Raw genomic sequence first — 24823 nt, 5'->3', positions numbered from 1 at the left:
ATAATGAATATGGATTGAAGAAAAGTTAAAACAGCCTTGATTTAGCTCCAGGAATTATTTTAATTCTTATTATTAGCTTTTAAGCGCTCGTTCATTCATGTAACGAAATTATCAGCAGGGGTGAAACAGGGAAGCGATCGTATCAGGCGCCTCAATTTGAGGGGCGGCAATTCGGCCAAGTTTGCTGGCCGCCTTTTCAAATTTCATCCTTGAAAAACCTCCTTTATTAAGCCGCCTGTATAATAAATAACACATGACAGCTCAACCAATATGAACAGAATTCCATATTACGCTCATTGAAAGAGGGATAAAGTCATTATGCATTTCACAAAGATGAAAAACAATATTTTCGAATTATTTGGATGCCAATGTTTACACATTGGCTCATGGAAAATTCCTACCATTTTGCATTCAAAAGTAGCTACTGTTAAATGCTAAATACTTTCAACGGAACACATGTTTGTAATCTCAATGAGTTCTGTATTAACATCGGAGCAAGTGCTTTCTTTTTTTTTGGTGATGGCTAGGTAAGATAAGGGGGGTTATGTGGGAGATCAAAATGGCGGAAAACCTGCAAAGTTTGATTTTTTTTCCTCGGTTATCAAATTGAATTTCATTTTCTGAATCAACTCATTTTTCTAAGAATTTCTGTGAATTTTTTTTTTTTAAGTCGAACAAAAATTTTATTGTAACTACATGCCTACAGCGAAAAAAAAATTTCAACTCGACTGGAAATTTGAATCTCTTCGACGCCTGCTTCCAAACGCTCGAAAAAACGCCTCGTGAGTGGCGGGTATAACGGTCATCTAAATTTCTCCTCCGGTTCTCTAACATAATTGAAAAAAACAACTGGTTGGGCTATGAGGGGCAAAATTTTGAAATTGCATTGTCGAAGCATTCCAGATGGTAGTACAAAATTATCAAAAAGCAAAAAAAATTCGCTATAATTTCAATGAATCTCTGTGGGGGAATCGAACTCTCTTCCTCTCGAGGTATTACCCAGAATGTAAATTTGAATTGATGCAACAATATTCATTTTCGTGTTAGTTTTAGACCATTTCCTGTTCAAAATTCGAAAAAACCGAAGTAGTGATGGAATGAAAGATCTATTTGTTCAATAAACGACCACTCAAACTCTTTTTCAGCTAAATTATAAATCAACATGAAATTGATGCATGCCATAAATTTGGTACATACCCGAATAGATTTTAATATTCTGTGCATTATCTATAATTTCTATGGTAGACTATTTTTATAGGTTATATACTAAACAACATAACCTTACCCTAGTGAATTACTTGTTTTTACTTACATCTTACATATATTTTTGATTAATACTATCCCCTTGATAGAATGTTCCTATCCAGATTATTTATACCATTACGGCACATTAATGCAATGGGACTTTTAAGATATTCACGAAGAGCTGCATTTAAAAAAATGCAGAACGAAAAACGTTTGGGACAATTTATTTCTGACCCTGTAATAGAAAGTACTCAGGATGTAGCTAGTTTGAAAAACACAATACTGAATAATGTAGAAGCGTTTTCAACAGAAAATATTGATCGTAACTTACTTATACATTTCATAAATAACAAACAGTTCAGTACTGCCCTCAAGTATATACAATTTCTTGATGAAGATACTAAGAATAAATTGAATTTATTTCTGATTAATCAGCAGTTTCTGATATACTTTTATAAACGATATAATGATGGAAATCTTTCAACAAGTGAGCAACAGTTAATAATACAACTGTCAGTTACTGAACCTTGTATTAATGCTTGAAAAAATTAATGAAAGAATATTGTAGGTACAATAATTTGAAACAAAAATCAACTATTTTGGATTGTACTTCACTAGAAAATTCTATATTAGCTTTATCAGTAACTGCTAATTGGAAACATTGCATAACTTTATTGGATGATTTGAAAAAAATTGAAAGTCCAAGTGGTACTGTCTATAGTGCTGTAATAGCAGGAGCTTTCTTAAATGATGAAGAGGAAACTGCATTTACTCTTTTAAGGGATATGTTCGGTGAGTAATATTTAAAAAGATAAAAACAATCAACTGAGATAATATATCTTTAATTATAATAATTAGATAATCCAAATGTTTAAAATTAATATTTTTTAGCTGAACAGAAACAACCCCATGCTAACATGTTCAAAGCATATTTTGAAAAGTTGAAAAAGTTATCTGGGGGAAAAGAAATCTTACTACATCTAGATAAACTCCTTAAAATGTGTTCTGACAATAATATCATTTTAACTGATAATATATCATTGGAACTCTGTAAAGTGTTAGATAATTCCGGACTTTCTTATGAACATTCAATTGTAAATAACAAGTAAGTAAGTAAAAAAATGCATCCTGATGATAGAAAGATATTTGTATCAAAATGTTATTTATTTCAGTGGCTTTTGTGGAAATTGTAAACAGAAACTTGAAGTTGCAAATATTAGCGATGATGTATTTGAAAATTTGAAGAAAAAAATTCTTGAAAATGTTATTGTTGGAAAAAATATATTCAGCAAAACAACACCAGCAGAATTATCTAGATTTCAAAAATTCCTCAAGACTTTGAATAATGTTGATGTTATTATAGATGGACTTAATATTGCCTATGTTTGTGGAACTAATCAAACTACTAAAGTGTATGCAACCCTTGTAAGTTTTGATGTGAATTTTGTAGTGTTTCTGTTGAAATTTCATGAAAGATTTTTCCAGTTAGCACATGTTGTTGCGCATTTTGTTGAGAGAAACAAAAAAGTAGTGGTTCTTGGAAGGAAACATATGGAATCATGGCCAAAAAAGGAATGGGGTTACGTTAAAAGGAATGCCGATTTATTTTTAACGGAAAATCTATCTCTTGACGATCCTTACTTACTCTACTGTGCTTTACATTGTGGAAAAAATTCCACAATATTGAGCAGAGATTTGATGAGAAGTCATCTCTTTTTATTGAAGGATCCTAAGGATAAAATAATGTTTTCTAGGTGGTTAGAACAGAGCCTGTTGCAATTATCCTTTGTCAGAAATGACGGGAAAGTATTTTTTAAAGTACGTAGTCAGCACTATCTTTTCATTCCATTTTAATTGATGAATCAATTTTTGTAGTATCCTCGACCATATACGAGAATTGTACAACATAACAATAAACATTTACATATACCATTGAGAGTTGTGGAGGATCAAACTGAGGACATCAATAAAAATGCTGATAAGTGGCTGTGTATAAGAAAACCTTGAATGTAAGCAGTATATTTTCGAAATGAAAAATTTTTTGAATTCAATCAATAAATAATTGGATGTCTAAGGATTTTATATGCTACAATAAGCTAATTTCAAAGATTATAATATTGTATATGTATAAAACTTTACAATAAAAAAACATTTCGTTTATATGCATTAAACAATAAAAGAATAACTTATATGTATTAAACAACAGACGAATAATTTTAAGAGCACTACCAATTTTATATAATGTTTTATTTTTTCCTCCTATCTTATAGAATATCCAAATGATTGAAAAGGGGTCGTTTTTAATTACAAAAATTATTCGTTCTCCAACGATTTAAATCTGAAACATCTCGATTTCCAGCTGAATTATTAATTTTCTGCTTAAGTGTAATTTTTCAGTCACATAGTGTTCAGTTTTTCCTAGATGGATCCCAACTTTGTTTATTCAATGGAAAATCGTTTTTTTCTAAGTTTTTTGGTTTCTACATAAAAAATTCAAGATACTCTTACTTCTAAAATATTTACGATTTTCGAGATATTTAGCAAGACAAGTTTTTTTTTTATTATTTCACTCAGAATATTTGATTTTACAAAGATATGGTGAGTCCTATTGAAATTTATTTTTGTTCATATATAATACATGAGTTAATTTCTCAAATAGTATACCTGAAATGTGTTATGGTGTGTATAAAAAACAGTTTGTTAAATTTTGTAAATGGAAATTTGCAAAATTTTCTCATCATAAAACATACTATATATTATCGATTTCTAATAAGATGCCCAAACAAAGGCTCTACAAATTTCATGTAGTATACTGGTATGCTTACCATAAAATTCCAATGCTACCATTGGATTTCGTCATATGGTGATAAAATTTGTTGTCTTTGTTTGTTCATCTTGTAAATTTATACCTATATTATTATAAACATTCAGCAAGTTTTTTAACCTGTACTGTTACTAGAGTCCATTTTAGTTCTAGAGAGATATTCATGTACAATATTTGACCAGAAAGAAATTCCAATAAGAATCACCATAACTTTATTATCATAATATTCCAAGTAACTTATATTGAAAAAATCATGTAATGCTGAATATTTAGAAAACCGTCAATATTTTCGAAGTGAAGATTGATATGCAGTACCTACATCTTATATTTCAAATGTAGAAACCCAAATAGTAAAAAATGATAAGTTTTCCATTGAAAAGGTAAAGTTTTAACTCGCACAAGAAAATCTGAACATTCTATGTGACCGAAAATATTTTTATTACGTAGTGCTCAAGGTAATTTTATAAAAAGTAAGATTTCTATCTCTTTCCCAACTAGAGACAATAATAATACATTTATTTGCCATAAATCGGTACAATTCAATCTACATTCTGATAATACTCAGGCAGATAGGATAGGAGGTTGAAGGCAATTAAAAAAGATTCGAGTTCAACCCCCTCTACAAAAAAAAAATACTACTACATTAGTCCATCCCTGTCGATGTGGAGCACCGCGTCAATGGCATATATCGAATCCTCCAAGATTAATTTATCATTTTCATACGATTATTTGTTTCTTAAAGATAATTAAAAGAAGATAAATGACTTTGTGTTGAAAGTGTCATGTATTCTATGTTTTCATGAAATGTCACATTGAAAATTATAAATATGAATCAGAGTCAATTATTATATTGTAAATTAAAATAACAGATTGAAGGTTCATCCATACAATATGAGAATGAATTTAAACAAGCGCGCAAAAGCTCCTGACTTCAAGTTAATGATTTTATAATTTTTTCGAATGGACTATTCATCTTGTTCTACCGTATCTCTGAATTTTCTCTCGTGGCCAATGAGATGGTGGCTTTTGCGCTTGCGTTGTGCTTTCTTAACAACTTGCCACAATATTTGAAAATTTCCTGCATATAGAAACTAAGCTAGCGGTCTTCAGGCAGTTGACCACAAATTACGAACTTGTTACTATCAACAGATTCTTCATGGGTTGTTGTTGGTATAATCTACTTGCTTTTCTCTTCATTTTCTTGGTACTGAACTTCGGAGTTTCAGAAGGAAAACGTAAGTTTTTATTTTATTTCGAATATATATTGGAATTCAAATTATGTTTTATTTTTGATTTCATCGTATTTATTTTTCAAAAATCTACCATATAAAATGCTATAGAAATTTCAAAGTTGCATTGAAATAAAAAAAATATATATGGTCGGTCTCTCCTGTTTCTTCTCAAATGATCATTATCCAATAATTAACTCTCGAAAGAGTTTGATGGAATGAATATCTGGTTGAAATTTTCAAAAATTTATAATTCCAAAACCATTGAGCTAGAATTTTGTGATACAAAACATTACATATTTAGTATCATAGTTCAAAAATATCTTTGAATTTCATGATTTCATGTTGTTAAGTTTCCGATATATAATTTTCTTTAAAAGTTGTTTTATTCAATTGATGGATCAAGTTCTTGAGCTAGGAAAATAAATCTTTGGAAAACGAACAAACAAACTATTTATATCTAATTTCTGAAGTTGTAGCAACATCACGAAATCAACAATGAAAAATGATATGATGGTACTTAATTGATGCAACATTGAAGCTATTTGCATTAATTTTGCTACAAAAATCGTTTGCTTCAACATACTTCTCATCTTTGCCCTAGCATAATCCATTAATTCAATTAAGGAATCAAATTTTAAAAAATATACCAATTCTTCAAAAAAAATTACGACACACAGCTACGAAATTTGAAACAAGTGCCTATTGTCTTAATCATGCTGATTGTATTCAATAACTATAAGTAGCCCCAACATTTTCAGAGTTATGATTTTCTGTAAATTCTTTTCTGTATCAAACTGTGTACATATAGTTAAAACATATAGGTAGGTATTACTTATCATTCTCAAGTACCAACTTAATTTCAAGTTCAAACACTTGACGTTTCAAGTGAATATTATAAGTGAATATTAAAATTTATATTATGTAGGTATAGATGAAATCAATTTCGGAAAAACTTTATCGGAATTTTCACTTTTCGGATTATTATACGGTTCTTGTTGTTTATTGTGATCAATCAAATCCTGCTTATCAATTGTACCTAATTATTTGTTGAATATACCTCTAATTCAAGCATCAATTACATCCTGATCACCCCATACATCGAAAAGGACCAATTAACCAAATCTAGGCATTTGTTTCTCATTGAAATTAAAATGTATGGAATTCCTGAACTAATTTTACTGAATGATTTATTGGGAAAGGTTCAGAATACTTTCTGCACTAAACCGCTAGTTCAATATTGAGAATTGAATATCTACGAAAAAATAGGATAATGTCATTTTTATTTTAATGTCACATTTTAATCTAACATTTATAATATCATAGAAACCTGATTAATTAAGTCATAAGTGTCACTGATGTGTTTATGCGAATGTATTGAGATTAATGATTTTTTATGCAGCTTTTACTGAAGGTCAAAATAGAGACGGCAATTTATTTATTGTTCTATTATTTACTGATTTTATTGTTGTTCATTTCAAAAATCTTAAAGTAATCAATTAGTGGTAGATAAAGTAGTAGTATCATCTCGAAATATTACTCTCTCACTGCTTAAGCGACTCCTCGATAATATATACAGGGTGTTTCCTAAACATGCGGCAAAAATTCAGGGGGTTGTTCCTTGGACTATTTTAAGCATGTTTTGTCCTTGGATGATTTTTTGAAAAACCTCTTTGTTTCGAAGATACAGGGCGAACAACATTTTTCATATTTTTAAAATTAATAATAGTTTAAATAAAAATGCGTACCGCACTGTGTTTACTAAGTAGGTACAATTTATTTTTAAATTTGTTTAACAACATTCCAATTACTAAAAACGGCCAGTTTTTTGACTAAAAATTGATAAGTTTATACCACTCCAGTAGAAAATGTGGAAGACTTGCGAAATCGGATCATTGCTGGGTGTAACTTAATAAGAAATGATCCTGGTGTTTTTGAAAGGATTCGGCAGTCAATGAGGAGAAGATTGGATGCTTGTATGCTGGCTAGAGGTGGTCATTTTCAACAGTTTTTGTAGGTTGAGTTGAATTTTCATGTAATTTTTCATAATAAAATGTTATTATCTGAAATTTTGTTTCCCCTATATCTTCGAAACAAATAGGTTTTTCAAAAATCATCAAAGGACAAAATATTCTTAGAATAGTCCAAGGAACAACCCCCTGAATTTTTGCCGCATGTTTAGGAAACACCCTGTATAGCTAAATAATTCGTGGCATATTTGTAATAATAAACAGGTGAACTAAAATCGGATGAAAAAATCATCCGGCCCAAAGTTTTTGTATTTTTGCAGTTAATTACCAAAATAGAATTACTAATGCGAAAACTTAGCGATTAGTTTTAATGTCGACAGAGTAAACAAATTAACTCACAATAGTTTTCTCGACTTTTCTGGGAAACGGAATAGAGCGATTCATAAATCCTATCTCCATTAGCGGAACAAAACTAAGGAAAACATTCAGCGAACTTTTCTGTGAAGATTTCATTTAATTTCTAATCGGAAGGTTCGTTTGACAGATTCAACTTCGTGAAAATTATGATTCCGAACTATTTTTGGTTTTATCTGGTTATTTCGAATTATTCAATATAAACTTAAGAGATTCATCATTTATTCAAAAGAGAAAACAAATGCTATAAAAAAACAACACTACACCTTTTACACTATCGGTTAGATTTTCACCTAAATTGGTACAAAACCGGTTGCTAAACCTCATTTATTCCCCTAGGTCAATTGAATTCATTGATCATTGAATTTTGAAGGCAAAAATCACTTAATCAGAATAAAAAAAAACATTCCTCAGAAACTTAATTTCGTAATGAATACATTTTTTTATTTTTTCTTCGAGGGTAGAGATATTTTATGCTGTAAGTGTTATTATAGTAATGAACCATAATGTGAAATTCTCAATTTTTTCTTTCCACTCAAGTTAGTATTCTCAGGTATCTCCATCTTTTTAGTGTTAAAATGTATTTCCTCAGAAAAGGAGTGAAAATCATATTCTTCCTCAATTGGTCTTACACAGGGTTTCCCGAAAAAAAAATGCGACAAACGGATACCATGAATGAAGGTCATCATGGAAGACCCTTTTCTATCGTCTTCTACAATATTTCTGAAATTAAATAAATCAGATCCGAATCAGAAATTAAATAAATCAGATAGGAAAATTTTTGACTTTTTTTTTCGTGATTATTGGATCACCCTGTACGTAAATATCATGATTTGTTCTCGTTTTAATAAACACAAAGAATCAATTCATAACAATAATTTTAAATCTCTGTTTGGCACCGTCATACACCCTGTATGACGGTGCCAAACAGAGATTTAAAATTATCACCCTGATCAATAAAGATTTCCTTCTGAAAGAAACTTCTTAGTTCAAGAAATTTTGAATTTGTCGGTAGAATTATTTCGAAAATTGCAGTTTTTTTACCCTTCACGAATGCCTTCCTTCAATATTTCTGAAATCGAATATATCAGATCCGGACTAGGAAAATTTTTGACTTTTTCTATTTACATGAATATTGTATCACCCTGTACTTGAACAATATGATTTTTTTTCGTTTTCGTAACCACAAATAATTGATTTATAATAAAAATTCTAAATCTCTGCTTGGCGCCATAATGCAGGATGATCAATTAACATTTCCTTATGAGTGAAATTTCATAGTTCAAAAAATCTTGAACCTATCGAAAAAATTATTTTGAATTTTGCAGTTCGCCATTCAGTAGGGATGGAATCAACAATTCCCGTAATTTTCACGTATGGGTTCTGGATTATCCAGAATCAGTGATTCATAAAAATTCCCGAGTTAGATTCTCGACAAATGTTTGGTGATGTAGCTACAACAATCATCTGATTTGTCCTTCTATTTTCGAAAATAGGTAAACAGGAGAAATAGATAAAAATTTTTCGAAACATACTTTGCCAGGTTTGTTAGAAAACATTCCAACTGAAACATTGTAGTTGCACCATGAAGGAGCTCCAGAGCACTATCCAAATGAAGTGCGCGAATATTTGTCTGAGACTTTTGAAAACATATGGATTGGCAGAGGTGTAAATGTGGCTTGGTTTTCTCGATCACGTGATCTGACATCCTTGTATTATTTATTATGAGGAGGTCTATGCGGTACAGACTAAAAGTAGGGAGCAACTGCTGCAAAGAAATATTGTTGTATGTGAATCGAATACGATAGCGAAATTTGTTAAACTTTTATCAACGTGTTCAAAAATGTATTGAAATGAAGGAATACCATTTTGAACAATTCCTGTTGAACTGAAAATATTTTATTTATTTTGTTTTTGATTAATTGTTTTCAAGTTCAAATTTTTTCAATTTATTTACTGTTTTTGGTTCTATTTTTTATCCAGTTTGTGGATTGAGAGTTTTAACAAATAAATTGAGAATGACTTAGGGAAGGCAATCATAAAGGGTGAAAAACTACAGTTTTCGAAATAATCCTACCGATAAATTGAAGATTTTTTGAAGTATGAAATTTCTTTCAGTAGGGGATGTTTATTGATCATCCTGTATGACGGTGCCAAGCAGAGATTCAGAATTACTATTCTGAATTATTTCTTTGTGACTACTGAAAAGAAAAAAAAATCATGATATTAATGTACAGGGTGATCCAATATTCACGAAAATAGAAAAAGTCTAAAATTTTCCTCGTCCGGATCTGATTTATTCTATTTCAGAAATATTGGGGGAAGGTGATAGTAAAGGGTGACAAATATTTTGTTAGATTAGTTGAAGAGTTATTGAACTAAAAAAAAATCACTCGGAAGGGAATGTTTGTTGATCAACCTTTAAGACGGTGTCAAGAAGAGATTTACAATTTTTATTATGAATTAATTATGTGTAACGAAAACGAAAAAAATCGTAATGTTTACCTACAGTTTGATCCAAAAGTCACGAAAATAGAAAAAGGCAAAAATTTTTCTAGAACGGATCTGATTTATTCGATTTCAGAAATATTAAAAAAAGGCAATAGTAAAGGGTGACAAAATTTTAAATTATTCGGTCGATTAGTTAAAGAGTGATTGAACTATGAAATTTCACTCATAAGATGAACTTCACCCTGTATATCCCTCTTGATGCGAGTCCTCCATGATGACCTTCATTCATGGTATCCGTTTGTTACATTCTTCCCGGGACACCCTGTATTTTGTCTGATATAAAACGTGATTACAATAAAGCAGCAGTCTTTCATAAAAGGGATAGCGAAAATAATTTGTTTTCATTGTTGACCTACACGTACGAGTGTTAAAAACCTCTTCAGCAAGTGAAAAGCAGAAATAAACGACTTATTCAAAGGCCATCGAGCGTATTCTACAGCTAACCCAAAAAAAAATCAATTCTGGACGTACCAATTGAAAACGTATGAGGATAATATCTAGAAAATGCTGAAAACGCAATCACAATCTTTTCAGGTGTACCCACTTTATAATTCCGTTTGAAAATAAAAAATTGAGATCAAATCCGCAGATTATAGTCTGTGTCGGATACAAGCTATAAAAGGATTTATACGAACGTTTTGGTTACGTGGTCGAGTAAAAATACAATCGATCAACAAAGGTAGAGAATCAACAGAAATAGGATACCTTTTAAATAGGAAAAACAATATGGAGAAAGTCGATTTCGATCAAAACTTCATTGTATTTCTAATCTTCATATCAATCCCTTTTTTATTGCGCATTTTATAGTATCCAATTTTACCAGCCCACATATAGTGGTGTCGGAGAACAGAGCAGAGAGAGAATTGGAAAAATCTAATTCCTTTCAATCAGTTTTCTACTGTTTCTACAGGGTGCGCAATCGGTCGATAACTCTTGGAAAAATTAATGTCTGAATTTTTCGGATTTTGTAGAATATGACCTTCTGAACAAGAGAATATATGGGTCCAACTCAATCCTACAACTAGTTTTCGAGAAACAGGGTGTCGAAGTTGGAAAATGGAATTTTTTCAAAGTAACATTTCTCCTAAGAAAACATCTCGAATGAAACACTTTTGCGCGACAAATATTGCTCAACCAGAAGGTGATAACTTTACACTGGTTTTTAATAAAAAATATTATGAGATACGGCGTGAGTCAAACATTATTATTATCCCTTATGTATCTCAAAAACTAGTCATTGCAAAGCCAATACTGCTTGATGTTATAATAGTGAAATGAGTAATGACAAAAAAATGAAAAATGCAATTATGAATTATGAACTAAACGAATTTCATTTTGAACGATGTTTGACTCACCCCGTAACTAACAATAATTTTATCAAAAACCAGTCTAAAATTATTACCTAAGATGTTTTCCTTTGAGAAATGTTACTTTAAAGAAATTCCATTTTCCAATTTTGAAACCTATATCTCGAAAAGTACTCATAGGATTGAGTTGGACACATAATAATAATAATAACCGTCTTTATTAGGCGACATAGACTTTCTTGTTCAGGAGGTCATATTCTACAACATATGAAAATTCTGAAAATTTAACAGGTGGCAGTTTTTCAATTAGGCTGGTGCCTGGTCTAGGAGAATAATTCAAATTTTGACGGAATAGATAGTACCCAACGCATAAGCTTAAATTATTTTTTGACATACAGGCTGGTCTGAAAGTGGTGAAACGAGACACCACTTTGTTTTTTAAGAGAGAATGCCCAATTTTTATATCATACTCATAATCTCCATAAAATACTTACTTCGAAATACACCCTCATTTATCTGTAGTACTTTTTGACGTAGGCCTTTTTTTTCGAAAAATTTTATGGATATAAAGGTTTAAACTGAAGATCGTATCTTGAAAACCTTCGAGATAATCGTACAATTTTTTTTATTGAATTCCGAAAAATTTTCAAGTGTTCTGCAAATTTACCTATCATTCTACAGGTGGCCCAAAAGACACCACAATTTTTTAAAAATGACCTTTAAAAAATTTCAATAAGCCCGTTCATTTAAATGGCATGGCCTGGTTTTTTTTTGCCTGTCGGATACCCTAGTGACATTTTTTGATGAGACATGTTGTGCCTAAAATGAATAGTTTTCAAAATGCCTCTCATTTCATGTATTTTATTCGGGGTCTGGTAGTATACTTTTCATGCACATTAGCATGTAACAATTGGGGACATAACCGCCCCACCTCTCCATTGATTAGAAGAAATGAAAAAAATTGTAAGTGAAATTTAATAAAAAGTTTAAATATTTTGATTTTTCGAAGTGGGATAACCCCCCTCTAGTTAAGCCACAGTTTCAAAGGGATAAGATCACTTAACTCTACTTAATACCTCCTAAAAATTTCAATTAAAGATAAGCCAAATCAAAGAAATCATCTAAATATTTGGAGCCATTAATTTTGAGGAAATGAAAAGGAGACCGCGTAAAAAAAAAAGAAACATTCTGAATTTTCTTAAGAAGTTCGAAAAATGATTGCATATTTTCAGATGGAAAAGACTTGAAAGAAATGGGATTAATGACATTATTTAAAGGTCATTTTTGAAAAGTTTTAGAGGCTTTCGGACCACCTGTAGGGAGATAATCGAATTTGCAGAAGACTTGAAAACTTTTGGAGGAATAAAAAAATCGTAGAGTTATTTCGAAGGTTTCGAAGAAATGATCTTTTAAACATTAATATCCATGGAATTTGTCCACAGTTAAATAATGACAAGTGGTGGAGTATTTCAAAAACGGAATTTCATAGAGATTATGAGTATGATATAAAAATTGGGCAATCTCTTTTAAAAAAACAGAGTGGTATCGTGTTTCACCCCGTTCGGACCAGCATTTAGAGTCAAAAATAATCTAAGCTTATGCGCCTGGTACTGTCAATTCCGTCAATATTTGAATCATTCTCCTAGCCTAATATTTCCAAAAGTTACCGACCAATTGAGCACTATTGGCTCACCATGTATATGAATTTCGTTTTCAAATTATCAAAATCAAAGGAATCATTTCGCACACCTTCAAGTCGTTTTTTTTCCTGATAGAATTGAACCACCAAATAATTTACCAACATTGCAAATTGGCGGATGCTCAGGTGTAGAATTATTTCGCTCAACATTTGCTTCCGAATCTACCAATGGTAGTTTTTTCTTTGCTCTTTTTTGTGATTCTCATTTACCGATTCACTCCTCGCACGATACATTTCAATCCATCCTGATTAACTTTGATTCTGTGTCTGTCAGTTTGTGTAGCACTAAATCCTAGTCATAGCCTTAACTTTTTCTATTCATATTCGATTTTAATGGAATTTTGTTTAGAAATGCTTGGGCTATAGATGTTTCTTTATGTTTTTACACATGGAAGGGCCACATTGAACATGCGCAAAGGGAAATTTCCAGGGTTGCTCTTACGAAAACAGGAAATACTCCAAACTCAATATTTCGCGTTCTACATGACCGATTTTGATGAAATTTGTTATGGATATTCAGACTTGTTCGTTAGTGGTTAGGTTTTTGGGCTCTTTCCCATACACAATGCATCTTGTTCATGCGGAAATGGGAAATTCATCAGTGTTCATCATTTTATCCCATAAAACAACGGAATATCAAACCTTGTATGGAGAATATAGTTGATGATAATTATGTCATCAAGTTTTCGGCTAATGACTTCAATTTGATTCCTTGATTTCCAGCCTTTGAAATCAAAAATTATATCCTAGAGATAGGGGGATAAATTATAGAATATAAACAATTTGTCCTCGTTTTTCGGATTGGGTTCCACAAGGGTCTATATTAAGACCACTTCTTTTTATTATTTATTCTGTATGTATTTCGGTAACTTTTTTTTTATGCAGACGATTAATTGACTTAATTTGTCGTTTTAGCCGTGCGAGTCATTACAGGCTGTAGTAGCCCTAAATTATGATCTTAATAATATGTGTGAAATTTTTGTCTTCGTTTGAACGCAAATAAATCAGTGTGTCAACTTTTTGGTTGTAGAAATGATACGGTTCTTGGAGATTTTTAACCAGGATGTTATCATGGATGGCAACAAAATCAGTTTTCTGGATTTTACAAGAAATTTGGGTCTAACGGTCGATACCGATATGCGTTTCAGTAGGTATATACAGGGCCCCCGCAACCGCGCATGCAACGCGTGCACCGCACGCGGGCGCCACTCTAAAAGGGCGCCAAAACCTCTTATAGACCGCATGAAGAACCGATGGACCAAAGGTTTTCGAAAAAGATTCTTTCAAATTTTATCAACAATTTTTTTTCCAAACTTCTTTCTTGTAATTTATACAAGTTTCCGAACGTCGCAATAGGTACGAAATAGCCTCTTGAATCCTCTTGAAATTCTACAATATATTTTTGAAAATAATCTAACTTCTTCTCTACCGAATCTTAGTATTGTCTCAAGAATCCTTCTCACTTTACTTGTGTCTGTTGCTTCTGGTGAGTGATCATTCACTAAATTAAAAATAATTAAAAACTAATTGATTTGAAGGCTACCATGTCATAAGAAAAATTTTCTGGATTGGCAATCTTAGATATAGAGCAAGAGATACTCGATAAAATTGATTGATAATATAAAAAAATTTGAAGCAGCCAAATCTAGAAAAACATCCATTCAATTTCTGGATTGATTCTAATTAAATGTTTATGCTTTTATGAATAATTTATAGAAGAATACAGCTTGAATTTTGAATTTCATTTGGAATGTATTATGTTACAACTAACACCATAAAGTTCTTAAGGCAATGAAGGTTGCTGATAGATTTTCAACCATTCTACACTAAATTCTCAATAAAACTCAAAAAAAAATTCCGATTATCCAGCAGTGCTTTTCTCCACCTCCCCCCTTTAAAGGGCGCCAAAATATGTTCCGCACGCGGGCGTTGATGTCCCTTGCAGGGGCCCTGCGGTATATATCCAACTGCTTATTGAGAGCTTATGCAAGTTTGAGGTATTTATATCAATTTAAAGGTATTCTGAGTAAATCCAGTAAAATTCTGCTGTGTGAGTCTACGGTATACTGTCATATATGAACTAATGTGAATTGTGATGCTGTTTACAGTCCCTGCTTAACTGCTTTCGATGAAAATAGGATTCAAATACTACAGAATTCTTGTCTGAGATTGATACACTGTCTACGTAAATATGATTCTGTAAGTTATACCCTTAAATTTATTATTTATTATATATATTGTCTACATAAGTTATGCGGGCTAAATCTCGCCCCCAATAGTGTTTTCAATGTGTTTCTAAGTTTTTCTCAATAATGACCTTTATTATTATTATTATTATTTTGCATCGGATAGTTTGTGAGAAAAACTCGGACAGTGGATGGATGTTTTTTTTTGCCTCGTCATTTGGAGTTCAAAACGTGAACTGGGAAATTTTAAGGCTTATTTATTAAAGGAAAATTAACACGAATGTTCAACAAATTGCCGAATGCGTTAAATTTCAGCCCAGTCAGATTTATTGAATAATCAGTTTTTTCTTGATGTTCTCATTGAATTTCCATTTGTTCTGAAAATATAAATTTGCACGGAACTGGTTGTTGGAAGTTTAAATGAAAATGAAAGATTCCTTGGTTAATTTTGAGAAGAAAAAGTCCTACTGCTAATTTTGTAATTATACGGGGTGTTAGTAAATAAGTGCGACAAACTTCAAGGAGTGGTTCTGCATGAAAAATAATGACAGTTTTGCTATATAACTTTTGTTCCAAAATGCTTCGTATTCCGAAATACAGGGTGCTAAAGTTTTTATTAAAAAGTGAACATTCATTTATTATTACAATTTTTCAGAGAAAAAATAGTAAGCCATTAGGATATTTCAAACTGAAAATCATTTTTGAATTCCAATTTGCGACAACAACCCTACTGGACAATGTACCAAAAAAATAAAAAATACGCTTTAAAATGTTTTATTTTGTCGCACAAAAACGGTGCCTCATACGAAAAAAAGGCAGGAGAGATTTTTTGTCACGAATTGAACGAATAATTCTAAATGATTGTTAGCTTGAAATATCTCAGTGGCGTACCATTTTTATCTTGAAAAAATTGAGATCATTACCCGTATGCGCACCAATGATGAACATAAAATTCTTAATTGCATGTCAGAAAATGCGTAATAACTACCTCTTGAAACCCACGGAATTTCATTTCCATATCTCGACCGGTTTCAGAGCAATAAATAGTCAGTTTTTAAGTAAAACTAACACTCTGTATACGTGTTTATTGTATCTTGAATTATTGCTACAATTCGGGAAAATAAGCACCAAAACTAATAATTAATTTACTCATCAGGGCTTCCCAACTGGATTTTTATGATACTTTGGATTTTCTAGAGAATAGTTTCGAAATATTTTTTCTCGAAATCGGTAGCAGATAGGATAAAACTACAAGGAATCAAAAGTTGAGTGCTAGATCAAAGCTTACTGAGTCATTTTGAAAACTACCAGTGTTCCATCAAAAAGTTCTGGAGGAAAAAAGCGTGCACTTCTCCAGAAGAAATGTCATCCTTTAGATTTGAAATCGAAATTATCATATGACTTGATGTAAACTTTGAATTGAAACAACTGTGCCAAATTTCAGTAGAATATGTATCTTGCGAAGTGCAGATGCTATGAGGAAAAAACTTGAAAAAATCAACCTTTAACAACATGTATCGCGAAAACGAAGCGTTTGCGGTCCCATGTTTATATATATATATTTTTTTTCAAAATGACTAGACATATTTTTGTACCTCCAATATAGGAATATGCTGTATAGGTACCTGGCAAAATATCAATTCGATAGAATATTTTTTTTACTGAAATAATATGTGTTGTATATTTCCAATATAATGATTCAATGAAAATTATTCATTTTATTATTTATTTCACATCAAATGCAAAATAATCATCTCCATCGAATTCGTGGTTTTGAAATTATCATTAAAACGATACTGTTAGGTACTATTAGCATCCATGATATATCTGGCGAATGCTAATTTTCACTTTCTACATGTTTTATTTTCAACAATTTCTACAAAATTTCATCTTCAAATAAAATAAGGTTGGTGCTTTGTCATGGCTCTCAATTTCCAATGACATTAATTTTCACTTTTTGTCCCCACAGCCTTGAAAAAGGAGAAATTTGTCTCCGAAACGTCGGCAAGTTTTTAAAATTAATATTTGTAAGAAGAAAACTTTCCAAATTCCCGCAATCACAGTTCTAATTAGAACGATATTTGGAATCCCTAGTCGGATTTTGCTCATTAACAAAATTGACCGGCTCTAGGTTTTTTCGATAGTTTTTCCACCGAAAGTTCAGAGAAAGGCCAATTTATTCGGACAATCGAATATTAATCTATCGCCATGTAAAACAACAGTATGGATCAACACAACATTAGTCCAGATTGTAACGACTGTTGATTTACTTCTTGGCGTAACTACATAACCCCTGTGGCGCCATCTGATTAATAGCAATCTGAATCTCCCTTGGAGTCCCAAACGAACATTATCGCTCTCGGTAATTTGATTTCCATCCACGCTTGTTCACACTCATCAGATTAGGAATTGTAGAAGCCGGATAGAATTTTCTGTGAACATAAAAGGTTACCAGAATTAATACGAATGGCTTGTTGTGTTTGACACATACGAAACAATTTGATGTCGAGTGAACTGAAATTAATTGCTACAGCAATTGCGTTGATGGAGGATTAAGATTATGTTTATCTTTCAAATGTCTTAACAGTGAAATGGACATAATGGACATGAACTTTGATTTGAAGTCGACTTTCAATTTTTAAGAGCTATTTGTCGTGAATTCAAGAGCGTAGATCTTTTTTTCTTGGGGGGTAATCGAAAAAAGTTTTTTGATGACATTGTTTACTCATTTAGATTAGATTTAATTAAGGAGGTTAGGTTTCACTGCGATCTAATGGTCTATTGTGCCCCCCATCAGAGCTATTCTCTCCATAACGTGATCTACAGATCGCCTTCCAGTTCCAGAGTTCTGATGAACTCCAATATCTGGGATGGCTTCAAGGAGGCTAATTCCTCACTTCTATAAGTTTCGTGTCCAAGGCAGGTTTTGCGTTGGTTAGCGATGGCGGGGCATTCCGTCACCAGGTGATCCGGAGTTTCTTCCTCCTCCCCACAGAATCTGCACTCGTCATTTTCTGTAAGACCCATTCTCATGAGGTGTTTCCTAAGGCGGCAATGCCCTGTGAGGAATCCATTGAGGAGGTGTAGCATATTCTTACTAAGATCCAGATACTTCTTGGATCTTGTAGAGTCTAAGTTTCGAAGAAACTTTTTGGAGTGATCCAGGCCAGGAAGATTCCGCCAGAGTTTTCTCTTTCGGTTACCTCTTTTTCCTGGAACTCTTTCTTGTAGGTGCATTTGTCTACACCACAGAAAGGTTCCGGGCCGATGAAAGGAGTTTGTGCTTTTTTTCTGGCAAGTGTGTTGGCCTCCTCATTCCCTCTGATTCCCGAGTGGCCGGGAACCCAGACTGAAAAGACCGTTATTCTTTTACCCATTTTGTTTACTCATATCTATAATGGGAGAAAAAAAGGTTTGATAACGAAGTTATTAGTTGAACCAAATTACTCGAAATATTTTTTTTTTTATTACCAATTCGATTGTTCTCATCTTGTACTGGGTGTTTAATTGGAGTTACGAAGGAAAATGAGAGATTTCTTGGATAATTTCAAAAATAAAATGGCCCATAAACATGAGCCTGCAAATGCTTTGTTTTCGAGATACAGGGTGTTTCTTGTACTCTTACTTCTTTGTGATGCTGAACCCAGTTTATCGATTCTTTATTAATCTTCGCTACAGAGTTGGTAGATAAGTACCAAAACTTCTAATTAATTTATGTATCACAGCTACCAAACTTGATATTTATAGTAATTTGGATTTTCCTGAGGATTATTATAGAGAGCTGTTTGAATTTTTTCTCGAAATCAATTGCAGATACGACAAAACTACAACAAACCAAAAAGTGTAGTACTGAACCAGAGTTTTTTTTTGAATTTTTCTAAACTACCAGTGGTTCACAAAAAAATAATTCTGGAGGAAAGAAGCTTTTACACTTCCAGAAATATTCACCCTATAGATTTGCATTCAAAATTAGGATATCACATGATGAAAACTTTGAATTGGAATATATCTATGCCAATTCAAGTTAAATGTCTTGTGAAGGGAAAGAGCTATTAGAGAAAAACACCTGTATCTCGAAAACAAAGCGTTTGCGGACACATGATATAATACTTTTTTTCTTGAAATGATCCGAGAAATATGTCATTTTCATTTGTACCTCCAATTTAGAAACACCCTGTAGATATAGTCAATTCAAAACTAATGTCTTCACGAATAGATTGCAATTTGAATGCAACACAATAAATTTTTGCAACACAGCCAAGCCAATTTTTCGATGCGAATTACTCATTTCAGTTCTTTGATAACTACAGTATTGGAATTTTGTGACGAGAATGATACAAAAAACTGAAAACAACGGGTAAGTGTATAGCTATGACGAATTCAAAAATCACAGATGGCAAATAAGGGACGATGCCGAGAAAACGGATAGATAAAAGAAAATAATAAACCTCGGACAAAGGCGAGCTCGTAGTGCAATAAAAGTACTCATCTTGAAAGCGATAATGAACTCGTAAACCTTAAAGGGTTCCGATTTTTTACTGAAGTGTCGACTTCGAAGGAAAGTAAAATAATTATTATTGATTCATTTTATGGAGAAATTCTCATTCTTCGTCTTTGCGAGATTTCTGAAATTTTATATTTTGAAATTCTTGGGCGGTTATTACCCCCAGTACCCCCGCTATTTCTACGCTCTTGGGCGTAATCCCCTCTCATAGTGCTGTTCACGAGTTATTGCCCCTAAAAAAATTACACGCACTCATAGGGCGTTCGCTTTTTTAAACGTTGCCGAATTTTATTGCCTCTTGTGATTATTTTTCTTTTCAATTCTCCAATCAGAATGTTCATTCCTCAGAATGGCATTCAAAATATATGAGGAACGATTTCATTCCACGATTATTCTTCTTGAAAAATGTAAGAAGTTTTTTATTTCATACCACATTCTAGTACATTATAATAGTGTAACGAATTCGCAAGCCCTACGCCACTGCCTCTTTTTTATAATTGATTAATTAATAATTAGGTAACTAATTTGAAAAAATATGCTAACTACAATATGACTTTATATAAAAATATAACTAAACAAAATCATTAGTTGAATTAGAATTTACTTTTTTCAGGAGGTTGCGCAAATTTTGGCCACTCCTGCTATGGTGGTATGGGAAAGAGGGGCCATAAAGAACTACTTCCAATACTGGATCCAACACAAGAGCAAGGAGAAATTTTGATTGGATCGAGATTTATCAGTGACAAACCCTACGTCAAACTAAAATTGAACCCCCTCCAATATCAGCAACTATCACGATTCTTCAAACAATGGGTAATTTGCTAATAGAATTCTTATAAAATTTAGCGTAGTTCAAAGCAGTCGCTTTTCATAATTATTTTCATCGAATTTTTCTTGTATCGGAATTTTCCACTAGAATACTTGTAAGGATGGAGACACTCAGAAATTCGAGTTAGGAGTAGGTTGTTCATTTCATTTGATTTCCATTTCGAATATATCTCTATTTCAAGATCGAACAGTCATTTTGTCATACAGATGGCCATATTCATTACTCTTAACAGAGCGAAGCGTACGCCACTGACAGACGGAATGAGACCAGTGCAGTGCGAAGGATATTGGGTAAATTTGAATGCTAAAAACTGCTTCGGTACTTACTTCATAACCAGTTATTGTAGGAAAACGGTGGATATTGAATATTTTAGTTTAGGATTGGGAATAAAACAACATGAACTTTCAAGTCTGCTAACGCTCAAACCGCCATTTTATTAACTGCACAAATCACAGAACGACCACAGAGTATTTATCCTGTGTCTATGTTCATAGAAACATATCTTAGTCTCACATCTAAATGGCGTTAGCAAATATAACATTTTTAATACATAACTAACAGTTATGTCCCCCAATAACCCCATCGTTACGCGTTGAAATAACCTAGCTTCTAGTCTTCGAAGATTATTTATTCTTCATTAATCTATGAGATTATATCACAGACTATACTTAGTCTTTGATTATATTCTGAATTGCCATATTGGTCAGTCCAAGATCAAATGTATCCGGAAGATCTTAGAACATTATTTAAAAGAGCGGAAATCACCTTGTAACTGATGCATTTGTTTTGATGCCAACATTCATCACTCCTCGTCTGACGGGACACTAAAGCAGTAGCGTAACATAATTTGATTAATTTCGAAATTATCAATTCATGCTCAAAAATAGTTTACAATGTGATTTAGTCATACAAATTTCGTGTTTCAAAAGGGTCAATGTTTTTCTCAGTTTAATGTTTTAGCTATTGTGAAGTTATGAAAAAAAGATTCCTGATGAAGCATTCAACAATCAAATCAGGAGTCTTCACGCCTATGGCTAGCACACACAATCGGCTAGCTCGATTGTGATTGGCGACATTAAACTTTCATCTCTCTTGTATTCGGGATCGAGAACAAATGTTTACTTTACGTTCCTTCTATCTATATTCTAAGTTTATACAGGGGCATCATGTAGATATGAATAAACATCACACGTTGAAAAAAATTACTAAATTGAAGATTTTCATTTGAAAACAATATACAAGAGTACGTCTCAAAATAGTGACATATCCATTTTTCTAATTCTGAGATCTTATACTATACGGAAGTTACTATTTATGTATTGAGAATACAAAAAATAAACAAGCGATTTTGATGCAAAATATTTTTATTGCTTTATAAATAATTGCCTTTAATATCTATACACTTTTGCATACGATGGAACTATCATTCGAAACATTTTTTCCAATCAGAAGATGGTGGTTCGAAAACATGCGTTTTGAGGGCCTCAACCTAATCTTCAGGCGATGAAAATCGTTGTCCACGAAATATATTTTTAATTTCTGGGAAGAAAAAGAAGTTATTCGGCGCCGAGTCAGGGCTGTAAGAGGCGGATGATCCATTGATTCGATTTTTGTGTGTCCAGATACTCATTCGTTGCATTTGATGTGTGATGAGCTCGCATTGTCATGATGCAAGATGATTAGTCGTTTTGGGTGTGTTTCTCTCTATTTACCGAAAACTTCAGGCAAACAAATTGAAACACTCAAACTGACGACTGGCCTTTACTTTCTGGCTCGTATGCATAAATCCACGACTCGACACCGCTTTGGATGCACCACAGTCGTAGGTATTTCGAAATCATTTTACGGCACCAATCGACACGAGAAATTTTTTGAGCGGCATTCAACAAATGTGGAATCCAACTTGCACAGAGCTACCGAACACACAAATGTTCGCGCGAAATCTTATGTATGCTAGTAATACTAATGCTTAAACATCTCTCGATTTTCTGATATGTCACATGTCGATCTTCTCCAATTAGTTTTCGCATAGCATCAATATTTTCAACGACGTATTTTGGACGACCTTCTTCAACTTCTTGCGTGAGCGAACTACGTCCACGTTTGAAATCAATGTACAAGCGATATACAGTGTCTCCATGTTAATGCTGCTTCATCGCCAAAAGTTGAATTTAGTTGATAGATTCATTTTTTTTAAGTTAGACCACGTCGAAAGTCATAATTTTCATAGCTCGAAAATTTTCACGAGTTAAATCCATATTTTGGCAGAGATGAAATTTTCAATTTACTGTAATCAACAAAAATTGTGCTCGTACTTCAAAACGTTATGAGTACTTAGGTATAACACAAAAAATTTCAAATTTTACGATGTCAGTATCAGATTTCACCTGGAAATATCAGTGTTGCCAATTCTCAGCACATAAATAGTAGCCCTCGTAACATATATACAATTTATAAACCATAATAACAATTTATTGTTTTAGATCTCTTCCCGGAGTTCTCAACATTACGAAGATGGTCAGAACGAGATCTGAAGTTCAGTCATCATCGACAAAAAACATCATAATGCGGGAAATATATTTATTAAAACACTTATATATTTTAAAATTTAATGACTATCGAAAAATCCATAAAATAAAATGTTTATATATAATATATTATTTATATGATTGATTTGCAAATAATTAAAGAGTTAATACTACTTGCTGCAATTGGTCTATGTAAAAAACCAATGAACGAATGCTCTCTTACTGTACAGTGCATCCCATTTTGGGTGAGACAGCCAGGTTTCTCGCTTGTTATTTAAGATAGGGCCTTGCGGTTTTCACGTTCCTGTCCTACTTTTTCGTGAAACTCAAGTTGGTCTAATCAGATTCTGCATAACTGTTTCCGTTCAAAAGATACAGGGTGATTTTCGAAATTGATACTTTTCGGACCCCTCATTTATCTCCGAAATTATTAGAAATAATGCTGAGCTGAAAACTACGTCTGAATCAGAATTCTGCGTAGAATCCAGTGGCGTACTCAATATTTTTTTTCGGGGTATGGTTTTGAAGATTCAACACAAACCTATATTTTTTTTAATGGAACACCCTATATATCATTACTTCGTTGAATTCGTTATTTTTTTCCCTTCAAAATGATATATGATACTATGTTGGTAGGATGTTCAGAAATGTTAAAAAAACACTAAAACGTCAAATAATGATGATTTTTTGTAAATGGGCCATTAATTTTCTATGTTTCAATAAGAGGATTATTACTTTCGATTTTTAAAAGTAGTAGGTCATTGATGACACAAACATCCTTGTTGTTATAATGGCTACTATGCATTTGGGAGCATTGTTTTATCAAGTAGGCATTGGAGGGAAAAAACCAATGTGATCTAGCTTACATCACTATAAATTATTGTTATCATTATTGATCCTTCTTTTCTATGGGAAATCCATTGCCCATTAACAAAAAATCATCATTATTTGATGTTTTAGTGTTTTTTTAACATTTCTGAACATCCTACCTACATAGTGTCATATATCATTTTGAAGGGAAAAAAATAACGAATTCAACGAAGTAATGATTCTTATGGTGTTCCATTAAAAAAAAACATAAGTTTGTGTTGAATCTTCAAAACCATACCCCGAAAAAAAATATTGAGTACGCCACTGGATTCTACGCAGAATTCTGATTCAGACGTAGTTTTTACCTCAGCATTATTTCTAATAACTTCGGAGATAAAGAAGGGGTCCGAAAAGTATCAATTTCCAAAATCACCCTGTATCTCTCGAACGGAAACAGTTATGCAAAATCTGATTAGACCAACTTGAGTTTCACGAAAAAGTAGGACAGGAACGTGAAAACCGCAAGGCTCTATCTTAAATAACAAGCGAGAAACCTGGCTGTCTCACCCAAAATGGGATGCACTGTACATAAGGTCGAATTTGTGTTAATACCTGATCATGCGTGTGCTATTGAAGTTGTATTTTGTATTAGTGTAATGAACGGGTTGGTCAGAGAATGTTGACCAACGTTCACTTATCTCCGGTTGAGATGTTCTTTCAACCCCTGGAAGAGCGGCTTTCCAGAGGTCTCGGAGAATGAATAATTA

At 32.5% G+C, this 24823-nt stretch overlaps 2 protein-coding genes across 4 annotated transcripts; both read left to right on the top strand.

Moving 5' to 3' along the window:
* Positions 1–1264: 1264 nt before the first annotated feature.
* LOC123685419 (mitochondrial ribonuclease P catalytic subunit) lies at positions 1265–3494 on the top strand. Of its 3 annotated transcripts, none has more exons than XM_045625107.1 (6): positions 1265–1757; positions 1814–2037; positions 2137–2350; positions 2418–2670; positions 2731–3063; positions 3121–3493. In XM_045625107.1, the coding sequence occupies exons 1-6, from the start codon at positions 1354–1356 to the stop codon at positions 3250–3252; spliced, it is 1560 nt and encodes a 519-aa protein (XP_045481063.1). In that variant the 5' UTR covers positions 1265–1353; the 3' UTR covers positions 3253–3493. The 3 variants fall into 3 exon arrangements, with proteins under 3 accessions (XP_045481063.1, XP_045481064.1, XP_045481065.1); XM_045625108.1 differs by having other exon boundaries at positions 1278–1732; positions 1804–2037; positions 3121–3494; XM_045625109.1 differs by having other exon boundaries at positions 1592–1732; positions 3121–3492.
* Positions 3495–4878: 1384 nt separating this feature from the next.
* LOC123684235 lies at positions 4879–23419 on the top strand. Its single transcript, XM_045623412.1, has 3 exons — positions 4879–5304; positions 20503–20702; positions 23202–23419. The coding sequence occupies exons 1-3, from the start codon at positions 5226–5228 to the stop codon at positions 23250–23252; spliced, it is 330 nt and encodes a 109-aa protein (XP_045479368.1). The 5' UTR covers positions 4879–5225; the 3' UTR covers positions 23253–23419.
* The last annotated feature ends 1404 nt before the right edge of the window (positions 23420–24823 follow it).

Source organism: Harmonia axyridis, chromosome 7, assembly GCF_914767665.1.
Source record: "Harmonia axyridis chromosome 7, icHarAxyr1.1, whole genome shotgun sequence".
In the NCBI taxonomy this organism is placed as follows: Eukaryota; Metazoa; Arthropoda; class Insecta; order Coleoptera; family Coccinellidae; genus Harmonia; species Harmonia axyridis.
This window is presented reverse-complemented; position numbering and strand designations above follow the sequence as displayed.